General features: G+C 37.5%; 2 protein-coding genes and 1 long non-coding RNA gene across 3 annotated transcripts; 2 read left to right on the plus strand and 1 right to left on the minus strand.

Annotated features, from left to right (window-relative positions):
- Positions 1-22: 22 nt before the first annotated feature.
- FKBP53 (FK506 BINDING PROTEIN 53) lies at positions 23-6,134 on the minus strand. The gene is made up of 11 exons (XM_089159487.1): positions 5,991-6,134; positions 5,729-5,802; positions 5,415-5,650; positions 5,157-5,308; positions 3,825-4,176; positions 2,906-3,136; positions 2,020-2,308; positions 1,075-1,162; positions 924-965; positions 747-795; positions 23-651 (listed from the first exon to the last, which is right to left on the minus strand). Exons 1-11 carry the CDS (start codon positions 6,001-6,003, stop codon positions 570-572), a joined length of 1,608 nt encoding a protein of 535 aa, XP_089015613.1. The 5' UTR covers positions 6,004-6,134; the 3' UTR covers positions 23-569.
- Positions 6,135-11,050: 4,916 nt separating this feature from the next.
- LOC149013943 (DUF1499 family protein) lies at positions 11,051-13,529 on the plus strand. Its single transcript, XM_089158969.1, has 7 exons — positions 11,051-11,353; positions 11,477-11,533; positions 11,626-11,751; positions 11,913-11,991; positions 12,107-12,199; positions 12,332-12,445; positions 12,696-13,529. The coding sequence occupies exons 1-7, from the start codon at positions 11,196-11,198 to the stop codon at positions 12,747-12,749; spliced, it is 681 nt and encodes a 226-aa protein (XP_089015095.1). The 5' UTR covers positions 11,051-11,195; the 3' UTR covers positions 12,750-13,529.
- A 3,561-nt stretch (positions 13,530-17,090) lies between these two features.
- Positions 17,091-19,031, plus strand: LOC149013944 (uncharacterized). The gene is made up of 2 exons (XR_016174036.1): positions 17,091-17,580; positions 17,685-19,031. It is a non-coding gene; the product is annotated as an uncharacterized LOC149013944 (long non-coding RNA).
- The last annotated feature ends 1,044 nt before the right edge of the window (positions 19,032-20,075 follow it).

Genomic DNA, 20,075 nt, shown 5'->3' on the forward strand with positions numbered 1-20,075 from the left:
TGAATCCTGCCTCCAGGTAAAGGTGGTTTCTTAGACGTTACATGGCATTTTAAGTATCTAAGCATAAAGAAAAAAGAGGAGAATATTGTCTATTACCTGATATTCTCATGCGCCCTCATACATCACTGGCATAAAAATTTCCAATGAACCACCACTGAAAAAGCTCAAGCCATTTTTTGGCACTTAAAACACGAAAGGCAAACAAAATTCATTCAAGGTGTACAAAGGTTTCTTAGTTCATCGAATTGGGATTATCCCAACGGTTTCTTGGAATCTACCCTGTGACAATGGCTGTTGATTGGAGAAACATTTGGATGATATCTATAACCAACAAACACAATGAGCTTCTCAGTGTAGAGCCTAAAAAGATTTAAGCAAATTTGCAAGACTACAGTAAGTTGAGACAAATTCACTTCCAAGTAAACCATTCCTCTATTTCTTTTCTTTCACAATAACAGACCAGACCCTCATTGTATTTTACTGCTTACTCAAAACATTATCTCCTTGAAGATTCCAGAAGAAAAGCCGCATGACACCAAAATGTTTAGCCAACTACGGAAGCACAGTGATCAATTGACATTGACCAACTCAACATCAAATACCAGCCATGAGTTGGGAGGTATTTTTCCACCAGCCCCTTGAGATCCATACCTGCATTACGAATGAAATATCAGAATTCTCAGACTAAAACCTAGCCCGGCATGCAAAACAAAATAAAAAAGAGAGATCAAACGGCAGCTGCTTACCCCATTGAGGGTGGGATCGTAAGTCTTCTTTTGTCTCCAATTCGCATACCTGAGGAACAATGGCACAAGATAGATATCAACCTTCTTTTCTCTTTTTTTTTTTTTTTTTTTTTTTTGGAAGGGGATGGGAAGGGGTTTGAGTAGATGAAAATGATTTTTTGTCCTTAAAATAATTACCATTGACTCCAACATCCCATCCTTTAATAACTGATCCTACACCTGAAGAAATAATAGGTAACAATACCAGAAAGGGAAAAATTAGACTTAGTAGTTCAAAAAAGGGAACAGGTGCAATTGAGTCCATGTTGTTGGAGTAAGAAAAGAGGACCTAAATGAAACTTGAAAGGCGATCTTCCAATATTGGAGTCAAAAATTTTCCCATTCTTCTTCAACTTGCCAATGTAATGGACAGAGACCTGAAATCCAGAAATAATTATTTAAATCAACTCAATGTCATAATACACTCTAGGCTTATACCTCATGACCGTTCATGAATCAAATTTTATGCACAAAAACTGGAAAGAGAGAAAAAACAAAAACTAACAAGAAAACCTCCTATAATGGACTAGTGGTAGTAGGGGCCCTCTTCAGATAACCACTAAAATATAAAAATAAAAGGGAGAACCCTCTCCGAGCAACATGCCAAGTATAGTTGCTACACAGACCCAAAGACTCAAACGAGTACTCAAGGTTGGAGTTCTAAAGTCTCTAATTTGGCCAACTATTAACACAATAACCAAATTAAAATTCCCTAACTTAAACTGTGACTAGACTGAAGACTAGTGTCCAGAAAATCTGGAATTCTGGAACACAACCAGTGCGTAAAATTTCCAAACTGGATCACCCAATTTCTGGTTTCTAGAAGAACCAAGGTTAATCCATCATGACCAGCTTAGTTGGTTCAAATCGGAACAGACCATCTGCAGGCCTCTTTTCCACTTTTAACTATTGGAAATCTTCATCAAAAAAGATGCAAGAAATTGTCAAGGGATCACATCCAGTTGTGCAAGTCCATTTATACTCTGTTAGTGACGCCTTTTCTCCAGGCCATCTCCAACACTTTAGCCTATATATTATTATTGCACCCTTCACCTCCTAGAATCACTCGTCACTAATACTTACTTATGACTGCTGCAGTTGGAAGGACAGTCATTGATTAAAAAAGTAGAAAACAAGTAGGGAATGAAAGCTGATGCAAAGATTTCCAAAATCAAATCTACAACCTGCCATCCTACACTAGCAATTTTAGTAATGCAAACAAAGAAAGGTGTACCTTTTTCCCAGGAGAAGCTCTTTTTCCATCTGCTTTGCCCATTGCCAACTCCTCAATAACTAGCCCATTAGGAAAGGTCCTATTCTTAGATGCCTTTCCATCCAAATCACTCTCCTGAGTGTTGACCACTGTTGTTTTCACTTTCATATCCCCCTCTTGGTCCTTGACTTCTGTTACCTTTGCATTCTCATCACTTTCTTGGGTCTTGTTCTTATTCTTGTTTTTCTTTTTCTTCTTTTTCTTCTTCTCCTCAGTGTGCTCTCCAGTAGTAATATCAAGATCAAGACTCCTGTAAATATTGGCAACCCCTTTACATCCAACAGAGCATACTATACACTTAAGGAAATCTACCACCCAAAAATCACCAAGGGTATGTTTGTGGCAAGACATACGGAAAGAAGAAAAGTATAATAAGACACCTATGGTAAAAACAATGATGAGTTCAAACGTCTTTTTCTTCCTTAAAAAAAAAATCCTTTTCTTTCTCTTCCCTAGCCAACCATATACAGCGCAAATAAATTAACAAGAAAATGAAAATATTTGTCAATTTCAAGAATGACTTTAATTCAGTAGAAAGGTCAGTAAACATATGCATAAGAAGACCTAACAGTGTGGCCAAGTGCCTGTGTACGGCTAGAATTCATCCAGTTGGGTCTTGTCAAAATAAGTGAGCTACCGTGAGCTGAGATTATGCTATGTGGCCCAGTATACATGTGATTTTATCTAGAACCCATGTGACTGGTTTCTCCTTAGAATCTTGACTAATGTACTAGTAACAAGAATAGACCATAGGAAGGTTAAAATGCAGCTCAATCCATCTTGGACTGGAGCAAAAAAATGTGCACTTCTTAAAGCAAAATATAAAGATTAGGCAATCAGATATTACTTATCAGCAGCTGACTTCTGCTCAAGCTTATTGTTGGAAGGCAAATCCTGGTCCATCTCACTATTCTTAGCCTCCTCAGTTTGGCCCGGATTCTCCTTAGAGGCACTAATTTGATTATCATTTCCAGCTTCAGTAATTTCTCCTTCCTTAACATGCTTTTTCTTTTTCTTCTTTGACTTCACAACATCAGTTGATGGCACAGCTGTGTCATGTGACTTCTCAGCATCAGCACTGGCAGAAATCAAATCAATAAATGTTAAAAAAAATTGAAATTTTTAAAACAAGCAAGCATCCTGAAGTTATACCAACTTAATACCCATCCAGAAAAACAGAAAACTATCTTCTACACTGCTACAATACGTTTACTGTTATAATTCATAAGGCTTTAAATTTTGACAGAGAAGAAAGGCGAGGAAAGGGAGCAGGAGAGTGTGGCAAAGTCTATCACCCAATCAGCCATCCAACATCATCCACAGGGATCATGCCCCCAAAATATAATTTGAGGAAAAGGGATTTTTTACCCTAAAGCAAATGAGAGATATGTTTGAAATAACAAAACTGGGACTTTCTTAGAATAAAACCCTCAATGGTTCAAACCTTGCATTAGGCTACTTCCATGCTAAAAAGTCATCAGGCATAAGCAGGACCACCAGACCATGTGCCCAGCATGTTTTTGAGAACATAATAAGTAGGAATAAAAACTAAGATGTGTTTTTCAGTCATCATCACCAGGGGGTGAAATATGTGAAGGGTTTCAACTTTCAATACTACTTGTCATGCACTTTCTACCCTTCCAGTCAATTTTGTTGCCATCCTTCTAGACAGTGTTCAGCCATGCATTAAAGACAAGATTAAGTGCTTATCCTAGTTTCCTAACAGAAGCACCATTCAAAGAAAATATCAGCTGGAAAGCTTGTACCATTCTCGATTCTCATCCTGAACAGTGTCAATCTTCCTTTTCAGACCTGAAACCTGATCACCATCCTCTTTTGTATTCTTCTTGCCTTCCTGGGCCTTTTTCTTTCCTCTCTTCTCTTTCACTTTTGCTTCATTACTCTGAGCAGTGGGAATGTTTTTCAACGAAGAGGTAATGGGGAAACCATCTTCATCTTCACTTTCAATAACAGGAGCACCAGCAGTACCCCTTACAACAATTTGGCATTGTGAATTCTCATTGTCATCAGAGTCACTCACTTGACGGTTCTTGCGAGGTTTGTTGTTTCCATTCTCCTTGGGAAGCTTCTCATCATCCAATATCTCTTCAATGACAACTGGAACCAGAACAATTAAAATCTTAACCAAAAAGACACAGAAGAAAATAACTAAGATTGCTCACAAGAGGTGTCAACCTTTCCAACAGCCATCATCCAGTATCTTCCTAATCTCTGTTATGTGAATTTCAAAATGTAACTACAGCCAACAAAACAAACATGTTGCATACTTGGCATATGTGAGGAATTATTACCTATCATCAAAAGGCTAAACATAGAAGATCCCTCACAAGATGCAATCTATTCAGATGAATAATCATAGAATTTGCTGACTATTACATCATTAATCAAACAATTCTTCCAATTGAATTAAAATTAAAATAATTACAGCTTCATATCATTGTATATCTCGCTACGAAAGAGCAAATGCAAAACCTGCATTCGAAGCTGTTTGCAAACATACATAATGCATGCATTCTGTTCAGGTTGAGAAGATGAATAATAAACTCAAAAGATTTTAAACAACACCTATTAACTAAACTAATCACATCCATCCATGTCTAGTGCTTTCGTCTCTAACAAAAATAACCTTATTTCTGAATCCAAGTCTTACAAAGGTGAGATGCCTCAGGGATAAATTACATCACAAAAAAAAAAGGCACCTGCAATACAATAGTTAAAAAATTAACACCAACTACTACGAATACGCATTACTAGGGGTTCAAATTCTAAAAGGTTATTTCAAATAGCAAGATTGCTAGCACAGAAGAGTGCAAAGTCAGTAACAAACACACAATTAACAGGAATTTGTTTTTGTTTTTGTCCGTACAACAAGGATATTAAAATGAAAGAGCCATGGCCATAAAGATTCTTGTTGCTGAAACTAATATTATGGGGTTTACCATAAAACCATAAATACGGAGACAAGGGGCAATAATAATATAAAGTGGAATTATATACTCTGACATAGAAGACCTCCATGGTAATCTCCAAATTAATGTCGTGCAATTTGCATCAAAGAGTGCCAATCAGAAGTATACCTCCACTGTTGGGAACTGGTGAAGATGGATAGCCTTCAAGATCACTATCAAGATCACTATCATCAATGAACTCATTTTCGTATGTATCTTCAGTATCACAATCAGTTGAGTCCTCTGTCTCCGTCTCATTGATGTCCTCTCCGTACGAATCACTTATAAGGAAAAATAATTCAACTAAAATTTCAACTAAAACTTAAACCAACAAGGTGTAAATCAAGAAGTAAAGCCTCACAATATCATCTGGGAGGGGAAGGATACCTGTCGCCTTCATGTCCGCAAGAATCCCGACCATTCCCAAGATAAAAACCAGAGAGATGAACGCTATGAGGGCCGATAACAGAGAAAACGACGTCCTCTTCTTCCTCGAATTCAAGGTCCAAAGAGCACGATTCCGTCTTCTCAGGCAACAACGAGCATATTAAAATAGGACTCTTATCCCCTACATTACACTGTACTACTGTTCTCTTCGTCGACTTCCCTAAACCCAACGTTGCCTGAGCCACCCAAATACAACCTAAACAGTTAGATTTATGAATAGATAAACAAAATGACAGTTAGTGACCAAGACATACATGAGAGATGTGAAGCCTTCCTCGCTCATCATCGAATTGATGTGTATATGGTTTTCCCGCCTTCAATTCAACACCTGAGAAACAGCAACAGGTTAATATCTAGCAACAGGTTAATATCTAGCAACAGGTTAATATCTAGCAACAATGAACACTAAAACGCAGGAAGTTCAAAAAACGAAATTTAAAAGACACATAGAGAGGGTTAGGGATTGAAAAAACAGGCGTTGAATAAATCCTAAAAGGAACAGCTAAAGATTCTAACCCCAGAACGCCATCTCAGATGTTCGGTGATGACTAGCGATGAAGAGCGGCACGCTTGATTTTATACGCAAGCTTTAAACCCTAAACTAAACTCCCGCTTTTAAATTATTTTTGATTGATCGTTTGCCGCGACTTACCCTGTTAGGTTTTTAGCGTTTGCGGAAACCGCGAATCCACGGGCTGTTTCTGGACCGCCTAATGGTAGCGATGTGAACCGAAGAACTGAAAAGACATTTTGAGAAAAGATAATTACAAAAATAGCAAATTACACAAGTATCCCATAATGGAATCCTTAAAACAGTAACACCCTACTTTATGTTTAAAAAACATAAATATTTAAAATATTTTTATTGAATATAATTGTCCAGTTTTATCATTGGAAATAGTTAGATCAGTATTTATTTTGTTTCAATTCCAAAAATATCTCTATAATAAATAGTATTTAAATTTCAAAGATAAATTGGATAAATATATCCAATGAAAATCCAATTTCGTTGGTCTTTGTGTTTTTTAACATAAAGTGAGGTGTCAGTGCTTTAAGGCCTCCATTTTGGGGTGCCAGTGCAATTTGCTCTTACAAAAATAGAATGTGTCTTCTACATGTGACGTCGTGGGAATGCAGCCCGCTGCAAAGTTGGACAAGCATTTATTTTGGGACATTTTCAATGCTACCCTGAGTTATTCCTTAAACTCAATGTTACCTTTGAATTATTCAATTTATCACTTATACCCTATGAGATTAAAAAAATATCAAAGATACTCGACTTGAGGTACTGTTGATTTAAGCAAAGTCAAACATTCAAGATTACAATGATAACCTTGAATAAAAAACACATGCTCAACTTGATTTTTCGTTTTCCTCAACTACTTCATCTTCCAATTATAAATGGTCACAAAGTTTGAAAGATATACATCATGAATATGGATGTTTTGAAACTTACGATGTAGGGGTAATGTTGAAAATAGATTAATAAAATCAAATTAAGATACGTGGTGTTAGTAAATGGGTTTTGTCTGGTGGATTGAATAACTCAATTAGTAACATTATTAGGGGATAACTTAGGGAGTGACATTGAAAATCCAATTTTTTTAGCTAGCTAGACAAGTTGGCCAAACTTCTTTTTTTTTTTAGTAAGGGACAAACTGATAAATCATACTTGGCTCTATAGACTAACGCTAAAAGATAATAGCGAAGTGTTTACAAAACATGCTGTAGGGGATTGCCACCAGACTTGACAAAGCCGGAACTTTTTTATGCCACAAGCCACGAAGTCAACATGACTATTACAAGACCTATTCATATATCTAAAACAAACATAATGAAGGGTTGTAGAAAACCATTGAATTTTTTTGGCGAAGTCATAGTTTGGCCAATCAAGATCATGGGCTTGGTATGTAATGGAAAATGGTAGCGCATGAGATTTTCCATTACATGAAAAAACCTCGGAGTAGAAAAGGGTTTATTGCATTGAAGTTGGATATGTCCAAGGCCTATAATTTAGTTGATAGACACATCATCACCAAAAATGTTTTTGGGGTTTGACAACAAGTGGTGCAGCCTTGTGCACGAATTAATTTCTTCTTCTCCCACCTTTTCAATCAAGCTTGAAGGGTTTCCTTTTTCTTGGTTCTCTGGCTCTCGGGGACTGCGACAAAGTTGTTCCCTTAGTTCTTACATTTTCCTACTTATAATGGAGGTGTTGTCCCGTCTCCTGGATGAGTATAAATCCCTAAAATTGCTAACCAGTATAAAAGTAGGAAGGGGGGCTCCAGAAATTTCACATTTGTTTTTTGCAGATGATACATTCTTATTTTACAAGACAGATGTCGAAGAAGTGTTGGCTCTCAAAGCAATACTCAAACTTTTTTCGGATTTGACAGGGCAGGAGATCAACTACGAGAAAAGTGGGGGTCTCCTTTAGTTTGAATGTATCAACAGAGGAAAAAAGTGCGATAGTTGCAATCTTAAGGGTAACTGAAATTAAAGGAGGAATAATGTATCTATGATCAAATTTGGCACTTGGGAGAGCAAACACAATAATGTTGCAGTCAGTGGTGGATCGTATGTCAAAAAAGATGACCCTATGGAAGGCAACTAGTTTATATTTTGATGGCAGAGGGGTGATAATACAATCATCAATCCAATCAATGGCACTTTACCAAATGCAATTCTTACGATTTCCCAAGACAACATGCAAAAAAATTGATGCGATATGTAGAAGATTCTAGATCGAACATCCCAACAAAAGCAAGCAAATGAGTTTGATTGCATGGGGAAAGTTATGTAAACCAAAATCTATGGGAGGAATGGGCTTAAAAAAAATGGAAGACTACAATGAGGCTTTGTTACTTAAACAAGGCTAGCGAATCATATCAAGTCTCGATGCAATATGGGTACCGGTCTTCAGAACAAAATATTTCAACAATCGCATTTTTTTGATCCAAAGGTGGCTAAAAAAAAGGGGGTCATGGATTTGGAATAGCATTGCAAGCATTATCCCACAAGTTATAATGATGGTGAGAAGAGTGATCGGGAATGGTCGAAGAACTTCCTTCTGGTTTGATCCTTGAGAACTGAATCAAGAGACCAGCATAACAGTACAGCAAAACTTCATAAGATGGTCCTGACAAGCATCCGTGGCAGAAGTGGCAAATGGATGGCAGAGTCAACACATGGGTGTCATGTCAAATTCTTCAAACCTAAATTCGGTGATAGTTTTTCCTATACTACTATCGGACTAGGATGACTCTTGGTCCTCAATTATTTATCCAAAATGGAAAATTCTTCGTTAAATTGACCTATCAGGCAATTATGAAACAACGTTTCATGAATCAAGAAAAACCAATTTGCAAATTGGTGGAAACAAATGTGGAAATTACCTATACATCCCAAATTCAAAGTTTTTTTTAAATGCAGGGTTACCGGTTCGGGGAAAACTCGCACAATAGCTGGACATTCAAGCAGTCTGTGCAATATGTGGAAAGAAAATGGAGACTACATGGCATGTTTTATCTCCTGTGAGTGGGGGAAGAGAGTACACGTGGCAGGGCCACGGAGACTACGCATAGAAAATTGGACAAATGTATCACTTTTGAGTTGGTGCCACAACATGGGGTTCCAATTAGACAAAGACAGATTTTGTCTGGTTTATGTATGTCTTCACAATCTCATGCTATTACATCTGGAAGGAAATGAATGAAAGAGTCATAAAATACCTAATCCCCACAAGGTGTTGGGGAACCTCTTGTATTGGATCAAGGCGTCAAAACTACAAAAGGAGGAAGAAACTTTAAATCTTTCTAACTAGATAATTATGGAAATACTTATGATGAAGAATAAAATTGGTGTAAACATTTACCAATATCTAATAAATGTATTTTAATATGTTTAGGGGTTTCAAACTAGCTGGTAGGAGCAGCTGGATGGAGCATTGGATTATGCAAAGACGGACATATACAGTCTATCAATTTTGGAAAAAGGAAAGCGAAAGGTACTTTGGAAGCGATACTTTGTGGGCTTCAATTCGGGATGGGAAAAGCAATAGAAAGTAAGCTAAGGATAGAAGAAATATTAACAAATGATTCACAAATAGATGTCCTAATAGAATTGGCCCTCAAAGCAAATTTGACCCATTGGGGAATTAGCTGTCCTAATAGAATTGATGGTGATAACAAAGACGATGAAATATAACACTTTCCCAAATCCAGTGCTTCAGATGTTTTTTGAGAAATATGCTAATTTCGCAGTGAATTAAAGGGATTACTGTAATAGTACAATAGTTAATATCTGCAAGTGCTTTCAGTAGTTTTTAATATATGTTTTCTTTTATAAAAAAAAAGGATCATGGGCTTGGTCATTTAAGGCCTGGAGAGACGATCAAAATAAAATATGACATAAGTAATACGAAGTTCAAACACATCATGTAAACTATCCCTGCTTGCTTTTAGCTCCATAACAAAAACGTTAACCCTGCCATCTCAAAACTCGTTGTAGGACTCCAAATTAAAAAGCTTATGCTTGTTTGTTTTGAGAAGCTATCCCATGTAGCATCAAAGCAGACTTTGAAGCTTGTTCAAAGGGGAGTAAAACATTATGTACCATAATCTAGAAAATCTAGGTTATCCGTGAGGCTTGCCAAACCACGATGGATATATTGCGGATTTGTATCCTCTTGATTCCATTGAATCTCGTTTTGTAACATGTAAGGATGCTTGTTTACCATCAAGAAGAATTCATTTCATGTAAACCAAATAATCCAGCAAGAGAATACTATCCAAAGAGTGCACATGTTCGATCATGCATGATGAGTTGAATTTTGCATTTAGGCTGCGTTGGTTTGTTGGAATAAATGGAGTGGGAAAATTATTGAAAAGAGTGTAGATTTCTTACTTTTTCCTTAAATCCCAAAATGGTAGATTGTTTGATTGTTTGATTGTTTGGGCTGGAAAAGTGAGAAAGGAAACTTGTCTGTTGATGTGACAGCCAAACTTTTCCATCCTCAAATCATTTTAAAACCCTACATATTTGGTGGGACTTTGTGGAAAAGTTGAAAAAAATAAAAAATATGACCCACCACCATCACTTTTCTACAAAACCCTTTCCTTTCATTTTTTTTCTCCATCACCCCACTACATATGGGACCCACATATTTTTTTTTTCCACATCACCTCGAGAACAAACGCAGCCCTAAGGAATCCAACCATTCATGGGGTTATTATCTATAAATTCAGGAGTGTTTATTCTTTAGGGAGAAGCCTTTCAACGTGCCCTTATAAAGTCACAATAAAATAATTTTTTTTTTTTTTTTAGGTTCAACACAATGAGATAATGCACGAGATACATTCTTCACGCACGCATACTAGGAAAATGGGAGAGGGGCTGCCGTCGTGGGGGAACTGGGAAGAATAGCAAACGTTTTTCGCACCGATTCTTATCTCACGCACACATAGCAAGCAAATGGGAGACGGCTGCTGTAATGGGGAATGCCAAACGTTTTTTTTCACACCGATTCTTATTATAAAGCAATTAACCAGTAAAGTTGCAATCAACGGTAGCGACTTTAATTGAAATGTTTACCGACAAGGTGGGCTGTAAGTCACGGTTTTGATTTTCATACCACTTTGGCACACGAGTTGTATCTCATTCTCGAGGCTCTTCTCCAGTGCGAACTGCTTTCAAAGCAAGGAGGAGGAGATAGCTTCAAGAATGGCTTCCATGGCTTCTCCTCTCACTAGACAACGAATCTGCCTTCGCAAATATGGTAATGTTTACAATGGTCGCTCTCCTATTTCTCGCATCGTCGTTTCTCAGCAGCAACAGCCTCAGCCGGAGCAGAGGAAAGCGAACAACCAAATCAGTCGACGGTAGAGTATCTTCGCCTTTTTTTTTATTCTTCCCCTATCGAGATCGAAACCCTGTATCTTTCTTGGTATTAGCTTTTACAAAGTGATGCTTCTGTTGAACTGTAATCAATTGAAAATTTGAAGGGAGATTGTGCTGAGGAGCAGCGAAATCGCAGCCATTGCGGGTATCCTCAATTTAAGGTATTTTGTTCAAAAATCTATCTAAACTCCCAGATTGTGGTTTTGTTTCTGTTAGTGTAAATGAAACATTTTAGTTTTGGTTGGGAGTGCAGCGGAACAAAACCCAACTACCTTGGTGTGCAGAAGAACCCTCCAGGACTAGCTTTGTGTCCGGCAACTAAAAACTGTCTTTCAACTTCAGAGGATGTCAGTGATCTCACCCATTACGCTCCACCTTGGTAAGCTTTCTTCTCTATCTTCTCCACCCCTCCCCTTCAACCTGAATCGTTCAATTGCTTTTTGTTCTACCTTATGTGACCACTTTTCATCTCCAGATAGATTAGAACATCCTGATTACAGCACGGTTGAATTTGAATAATTCTGAACTAATTTGTCCTAGGAACTATAATCCTGAAGATGGACGGGGGCGGAAAAAGCCTGTTAGCAGAGAAGAAGCAATGGCGGAGCTAGTCCAAGTGGTATGTTTTCATTTAATTAAGAAACCAATTTGTAAATGACTTGACCTATTGAAACATACAGAGCTCCGTGAATTTACATTAGTGCCTTTTTCGCTTATTTCTCCTTCTAATGCAGATAGAATCAACAAAACCAGACAAATTTACTCCACGGATAGTGGAGAAGAAAGATGATTACTTACGAGTTGAGTATGAGAGCCCTCTACTTGGAGTAAGTGTAGCTGAAATCAACCTCATCAGTCAACTCCAAAAGAAATGTTTGAATTTTATGTCATAGTAAATGATTTCAAGATATTATATTTTAAATTTAGTATCCCTTTTCTCATTTTGTGTGTTCAAAAAGCTTGTAGATGATGTTGAGTTTTGGTTTCCACCTGGTAAGAAGCCAATAGTTGAGTATCGATCTGCGTCTCGCCTAGGGAACTTTGATTTTGATGCCAATAGAAAGAGGATCAAGGTGAGTTGCTTATAACTTGAAGAGCCCTACTTCTTCTCCATGTTTAAAGTTGAAACTTGAAAGATAGGCAGTTTCTTTTTGTAGAACTTAATTTCTCTTTCTTATAACTTCTTCTTTCTTTTGACACAACATAAATGAGAAAAAATATGTTAATTCATGAAGATATTTTAAAGATGGCAATGCTCTCTCCTTGTATTTATTTTGCCACAGTTAGTCATCTAATTCAGAACTTTCAATTGCTTCATAACAGGCCTTGCGCTTGGAGTTAGAGAAGAAAGGATGGGCTTCTGAGGGCAGCTTCTAAAGTCTTCCCAGAACCATAACAATTTGCTGTTAATTTATCAATAAAGGTGAGTGAGTTAAGAGGAATGCGGGTGTCTAATGTTGCCATTTTTTAAATAACTATGAATACCTGTAAGGGTGAATGCTTTTGTTAGCTAATTCAAATTATAGAGCAGTAATTTCTGTTCAGGTTTCCATGTTTCACTTGAGTCCTTACTCCTTAGAACACAGACTACCCCAGCACCATAAGACATGCTGATTTTCAGGAGCATAGTAGGTGTTTAGGTCTGAAACATTTGCTGTCGTAAAGAATCCCTCGTCAACCAACTCCTAAACCTTGGATAACTTCATATACCAACTGAACTGATCATTCTATCGTAAGCTTTTGGGTTGCATACTTCAACACTATTCTTGAGATTAATCTAGATCTAAGTGCCCAACTAAAGACATCAAATTTGTATATTTGGAATACTCTGTTTTCAGGATAGTGTTGCAAGTCCCACACAAGTTTTCATTGCAATACCATCAGAAGAATGAGGGTATGCAGTCAGTGCATTGTGCAAACCTAAACATTCTGCTACTAGCAACGAAATTGAAAGTGTGCAGCCATGATAATGACTGAAAAAACCACGAGAGAAGTTGCCTCCGTGTGCTTCTGCTCTCCAAAGTTCATTAAGAGGTAGGAGTGGTCAAACTCTTATAAATTCTGTGTATTTCAGAACAAATTCCTCCTGCTTTCATGACAGCTCTTCTCTTTCCTAAGCCATACACCCAGCACATTCCATACATTAAGGAGCAAAACAAGGGGATAAACTAAAAGGCAAAAATATTACCAAATGGAAAGCTCATTCCTTGCAAATAGCAGACCCAATTCTTGCTTCACATGATCAATAAACCAATGAAATAAATATGTAAGGTGCAAAAACAAAAGTATAATACTTTGTAAAGCTTCCTGAGAGACAGCTTTCTGGTGATAGTCACTGCATTGCATTAATATTTTTTTGCTGGAAATTGCTAACTTTTCTGTGTAAGATATACTTGAGATTGGGTCCTAGGTTCAATGCCAGATTGAGGGAATTTGTGAAGGCAGGTATAAAAACATGATAGGTCAAAAAATAAATTGACAGTGAGGTATTACATGATAAGCCATCTTTGAGTCCTTGGAGTCCCAAATGCAAGATGATATTAACTAATTTGTGCTGCATCAGGTTCACCTTTGATTGCATGGTATGGCCATTCCTTCATTTCCCAAGTCAGACTTCCACAACCACAGGAAATCAGAAGCTCTACCTAGTCAAAGCATCATTAATTCTATGATGGTTTAATGATGCTGCAAAACTCGTGATATCCTTCTTGGAGCTCAAGCCATTTCTGATTTTACAGATCAAAGGCTGTGCCTGCTTGTCCAGAAATTGAAGTTTTCCAGCAGAAAAAACCAGAATGAAAATTTTCCATTAGAAAACTTATACTGTGTTTCCATCACACAGTTGGGAATCTTGAGATGACATAAAGCAACTAGCTAGAACTTTGGACAGTTTTGGGTGGACATCCTAGATATTAGAATCTATATCCTCCATTTTAATACGCACAGCAACCAGTTCTCCATGCTGCCTATGTGAAGGAAATCTCCCATGTTACACCTGTTTAAACGAACACCAATAATTATGAATTGAACTAGAAACAAAAATGATAAAAAAAGAGATTTAATGTGATTCACACATCACTATAGCGTGCTATGTCCATTAGTGAAGATTTTTTACTATGCAGAAGAATAATAGAATGTAGATCTCTCAAACATCGCCAAAACGACGTTATAACAACTCTTAACCAAACCTTAAAGCGAAATCTAAAATCTCACTATGATCTCGAGAACGACATAAAGTCGGGTAAATGGGTCACCCTCCCCTTTTGTCACAGATCTCCAGAATTAGGTCATGTTGGCTATCCATCAAAATATGTTGGTGCAGGTACATCCTTGAAGTCGGGTACAATAATTCAAGTAACCGCATAACAACGCCAATTGGCACATCATAATTAGCTCTGTGAAATAGAATTTGGTGTCAGATACTACCCAGCCCATCCTAACTTTGGGTTTATAAATTTCAATCTCTAACCCAACCCATCCAGCTGAGATTTGCCTTAACTGGGCTGAGGAAACTACTCTTGTAAGTTAGTTCATCTAGTCATGTTGAGTCCAAATCCAGGATGTCATTCTAGAAGCATGAATCAGATTTCCATTTAAGATTTGCATTCGGTGCAAGATGTTTGGTATCTGGGAAAGGTATTAACAGGGGAATTCGTTTGCAACTGATTCCTTATTCCCTTCCAACCGTAAGATTACTACAAGCGAACTTCAAACAAGAATGACCTCTTGTCGTCTCTTACTCTCTTATGAGCTGGAACTTGGAAGCACCTTCCATGAAATTGCTTATGGAAAACTTAACCGGGTAAGGTTGCAACTGGTGCCTTCTGTGGCTCTCTGTTGTTCTTTGTCTTTACACGGCAGCGTGTCTCCAGCCTCTCCACCACACTCTTCCGGTCTTCTCACAACCATCTTTCGGATTTAAGTGTATAGCATAGCATGTTATTTATTAAAATAATAATTATTTTGTTATTTTATTAAAAAGTGCATAGCATGTTTCCCATACCAATAATAGAACGAAACGATCATACTACCTAGAAATATCACATGTTATCACATGCTAGTGCATCCAGATATCGTGTCAATTCCTAGTCCAGTTCCTTTTTTTGTTTTTGTAACAAAAGGGCTTTATATATAAGGAAATTGGGGCTGGGAGCCTGGGATATTACATATGCCGCGGAAATGATTGAACCACAATCTCTTCACTGAGAGATGAGTTCTCAACCATTCCACTATCCTTCTTTTTCTTCTTATGGTAAGATAAGATTTGTTATCTATCTAGTAGATAAAGGTGCCTAGTTTTGTAAGGACTTTGCTTGGGTCCTGCCGTCAAGTCAAACACCATGGGCATTAGATCGGAATTTCGATCTCGTCCATTTAAATCCAATTGTTGAGATTCAATTTTGACCAAGATTTGGGATTTGACGGTCCAAAATCTCGGCTTGACCATCATGTGCATGACCCATGCAATTTCGATTTCGTAGATCTATAGCCAATAACGGATACTTTGGGAATTTTATTTGTAGTAGTGGCTGCAGCTTACAGCCGGTCATTGTGCTCTTGCCACGTGTACAATAGTGAATCCCATGACTATAAATCAAAATGAAGGGACTTGAGTGTAAATTGAAAATTCTTTATTTTAATTTTTTAAAATTATGTAATTTAATATTTACAATAATAGATCCACAGGAAATTAGAGGCGCTCGATCTCAATTCACGGCCTGCTTTGAATTTCTTGGGGGGACGTTTCATGTCATCTCCTGCAACTCTGGAGGAGCGAACACAGAAAATCAAAGAAAATACCTGATTGGGTTTTACCATAGGGTAAATGCTCTTTGTTTCATCACCGCTTCAATCAAAATCATTGATTTACGATTTTGATGAAACTGTTGCGAAGCTAACATTGAAGAAGTGGAAATGGGAAGAAGAGCAAGCATGTCTTGAAAATGTGCTGTAAAATGGCCATTAATGCACTTAATGGCTAAGCAAGCAATCACGGCTAAGATGGTGGATATAGTAAGCAAGAAAGCTTAGATTCATTCCAAGTGACTTTTCAGTGCTATCAAGAATTAAAAGATCAGGAGCAATGGGTTCCTTATCAATCGTTTTTCCTTTTCTTTTCTTTTTTTTTTTTTTTTTTGGGGGGGGGGAGAGGTGTGGGCTTCCTTGCATTTGCTGTTCTTGAGTTGCAGGAAATGACATGGAACGTCCACCCAAGAAATCCAAAGTAGACTGGGAAGCTCGAGCTCCATTGATCGCTAAGGTAGAAATACAACTTGAGATTGAATAATGTGCGACGAAATTACTCTTCAAGGAATAACAACCAACTACGGTTCATATTGACCCATCCTGCGATGGGTTGGTCTATAAATGAAAAACATGGATATTAGAGAAAAACTGATTAGAAACCCTAATTGCAGAGTTTTAGGGTTAGCAACGATGGTGGTGGGTGGTTCCCAATTCCCATGGGTGCCGATGATAGAGGTGAAAAGGGTTTGTAGTTTTGGGGGAGAAATCGATATAGTAATCCGAATGGAATTTTGGTAAAGCTAAGGAGTTTTTTTTTTATAAGTGGGAAAAAATTTATATTTACACTCAAGTCTCTTGTTTTGATTTACTTAGACGTGGCATGATCGCAACGGCTCATAGCCTGCACCGCTCCTACTTTTGTTGGAACGCTATTTTCGTAAGCGAGAGAATCGTTTTAAGCCAATAGTGAAACTCTGAATCATTTTCTCCGAACTTATTTCAAAATCTAAGACACCCTAATTATTTGCGAAACTCTCACGGAGATTCCTTGACTTGCTCGTCACTTCTCGAGCTCTCTCCTTCAGAGTCGATTGCAAAACCTGGAAAGTCACTTCTGCTCCAACTAATCCAACTGCAATTCCGATAATCATCGAAGAACTGCCGCAGATGGATCGGCCGGAGAGCGAATTCCCTCGCAGAATCCGTGGCCTTCTCAAACCATCCATTTCCACGAGTACAACCACTTTGGAAAATGGCAACCATAAACTAACGAAGCTTCTCGTCAATGTCACGATTGGTCAAAGCTTGGGACCTGTTCATGTCCTGATATCGCCGGAGAAAACTGTTGAAGATCTGATTAAAGCTTCTTTAGATGTTTACCTGAAAGAAAAGAGAAGACCTTTGTTGACGGAATCCAGTCCTCAGTGTTACGAGCTCCATTACTCGCAATTCGCTCTGGAAAGTAAGTTCTCCGACTCCAGGATTATTATTCTTTCTCCTTTTTATCTTTTTCTCTCATTCTGCGATGATTCGATTGTATAGCTTAATGACTGGTTTGTGGTGTAGGTTTGAATCCGAAGGAGAAGCTAGTAAATTTGGGATCGCGAAATTTCTTTTTGTGCTCAAAGCGGGTCAACCCTGGCAACTCATCCTCTTCGGATCAAGCGAAGAAGACTACTGCTAACAAGTAATCATTTCCATGGATATCGCTTATCAGATTTCTTATTCTAGTTTATCCGTGAAGTTTCTCTATCCTCAATTACTCGTTCCTGTACCTCAAAGAGGCATTCCCAGATAGAATTCTTCATTTTTTTTTCTTTCTCTCTCTTAAATTAAACACCGTTTAAAAATTGGAACCAGATTGAAATTTTAGGTGTGTTCATGGGCCAGTGGGCCAAGTCCGAGTCTGTCCAGTTTTGTGAACTGAAACTTTAGGGCTGGACCAGTGTAAGAGATTGTTCTATGGTCGTATAACTCCTGCACAAAAAGCGTCAAGAAATGAAAACTCTATTTCAGGGGGAAGGATGGAGTTCTACTTGGGTGCTGTGCAGTACCGTGCAACTTATGGTCTAGATCGCAACTTGTGGTCGAGATTTTATCTCGACCACTTGTTCTACAGTTAAAATTGACAAAAAAAATTTCACTTATATGAAACAAGGCAAAATAAATGGTCAAAATTCCGTCTTGCCACAAGTTTCAATTTGGATTGTAGGTTGCACGGTGTTGTGTGGAACGGAAGTGTCATGTCTCGACCACAAGTTTCGATCTAAATTGTAGGCTGTATGATTGCTTCGCAGCATTGAAGCAATTTGTAAAAACAAACTTTCATGTGGTTTTGTATCCAAGTCTTGGAGAAGGTGCCCTTGGAGAATTTTCCTGGGAGGTTTTCTCTGTTCCCTATATTGTTATATGTGACTTTTTTTCATGAATATATCTTTCTTGGATTGAGATTGTTTAAAGCTTTAAGCTATTGGGTTGAACTTGTTTAAAGCCTAGAGTTGAGCAGCCATTGTTCCACATTTGAAGATGTATTGTGTGTATTGGTAGTGCCAGAATAATATGAAAGAAAGACTTACCACTCTAAGAAGCAATCTCCAAAACACTTCTATATTCGGTAAATACCACTACGCATCCAAATCCTCTTCGTTGAGACTTCATTATAACAAAAAGAAAAAGAAAAATTCAATAGTTCGTTTGGTCCTTCCCATCTTTGTATTTTTTTCCTTGTGATCAACTAATCTTTATTCTTTTCAGATGGCGAGTTCCAACGCAGATTAGCCCTCGTTTCATGACATCGAAAGCGCCAGTTTTCTAATTTTCTAGGCTATTACATTATGACAATACATTCATAAAAAAAAACATTATTATATTACTCCATCTTATTTTACCCAAAAAAAAACACTTTTTTTTTTATTCCACGCGGTCAGTTGCTTTAATAGACTATGCCAAACACTTGTTTTTCCGCAGCAAAAATGTTTTTAATTTGAAGTTAGACCAAGGCCAACTTTAGGTGTGTCTGAATTATTCGACAAAAGAAAAAAAAAAAAAAAAAAGAAAGAGGAGTCTTAGGTAAGGGTGGGAAAGGGTGGAAAATGCGGATTCCTCCTTAAACCCAAATGGAATTGTTTATTCGACAGGAAAAAAAAGAAAAAAAAGATAGGTGGATTGTGAAAGTTGGGGAAAAGTGGGCCCCCCCCCCCCGGTCCTCACCCCATTCACAGGGCAACCCCCCCACCTGCAAACAAACGCAAGTAGATTAAAAAATTGACCAAGGTCAGCTCGATCTTTATCACTTTGTAAAATATTTTTGATAAATATAAAATAATAAAAAAAAATTTATTGATTATTTTCTATTTTTTTCGGTTAGTATCAGCATCAAGTTCAAGAATAAGATTAAGTTACATATTCAAGGTCTTGGAAAGCTTTATCCAATCATTTTACTCATAAACAAAAAAATATCGATACTTTACTAATTCAGCTAATCCATTTTGATATTACATTGATTTTAAAGATGACTAATGCACCAACGAATACTGTAGACTAAAACTGTGCTTATATGAATGTCATACAGTAATGCACATATAGGGGGAATTGGCATCTTATTGAAAAAAAGAAAAATAAAAAAAAAGGGGTATCAACGTGACACAATAAGTGGGCCTCTTAAAGATTTGGAAATTGAAATTGAGGATTGTCTCAACCAGTTTATGTATGCCGTTGATTACATCTTCAAGAGTTAACTTTATGTATAAGGGAATAACTATATTATATGTATATGGGTTGGGCTTTGGAATTGGGATCAAAGTGGAGAAGTGTGCTCCCCCCTCTCACATTCCTTTACCATTTATTTAGGAAGCAAAATCACTTATAATCCTCCTTGTTCGTGTTCAGGGATGGTCCCCTTACAAATTCATAGTCTAGATTCTCTCTACCCCTGACCCCAATGAGGTTTGGACTCTT

This window comes from Hakea prostrata, chromosome 6, assembly GCF_041222555.1.
Source record: "Hakea prostrata isolate BN-2017 chromosome 6, UWA_Hpros_2, whole genome shotgun sequence".
In the NCBI taxonomy this organism is placed as follows: Eukaryota; Viridiplantae; Streptophyta; class Magnoliopsida; order Proteales; family Proteaceae; genus Hakea; species Hakea prostrata.

Coding starts and splice junctions, on each gene's coding strand:
- FKBP53 (XM_089159487.1), bottom strand. Junction 3,137..3,824: donor CAGGATGAGAATCGAGAATG/GTACAAGCTTTC, acceptor GATTTCTGCCAG/TGCTGATGCTGAGAAGTCAC. Junction 652..746: donor ACGATCCCACCCTCAATGGG/GTAAGCAGCTGC, acceptor TTCGTAATGCAG/GTATGGATCTCAAGGGGCTG.
- LOC149013943 (XM_089158969.1), top strand. CDS start 11,196: ATGGCTTCCATGGCTTCTCCTCTCACTAGACAACGAATCTGCCTTCGC. Junction 11,752..11,912: donor ACCCATTACGCTCCACCTTG/GTAAGCTTTCTT, acceptor AATTTGTCCTAG/GAACTATAATCCTGAAGATG. Junction 12,200..12,331: donor ATGAGAGCCCTCTACTTGGA/GTAAGTGTAGCT, acceptor GTGTTCAAAAAG/CTTGTAGATGATGTTGAGTT.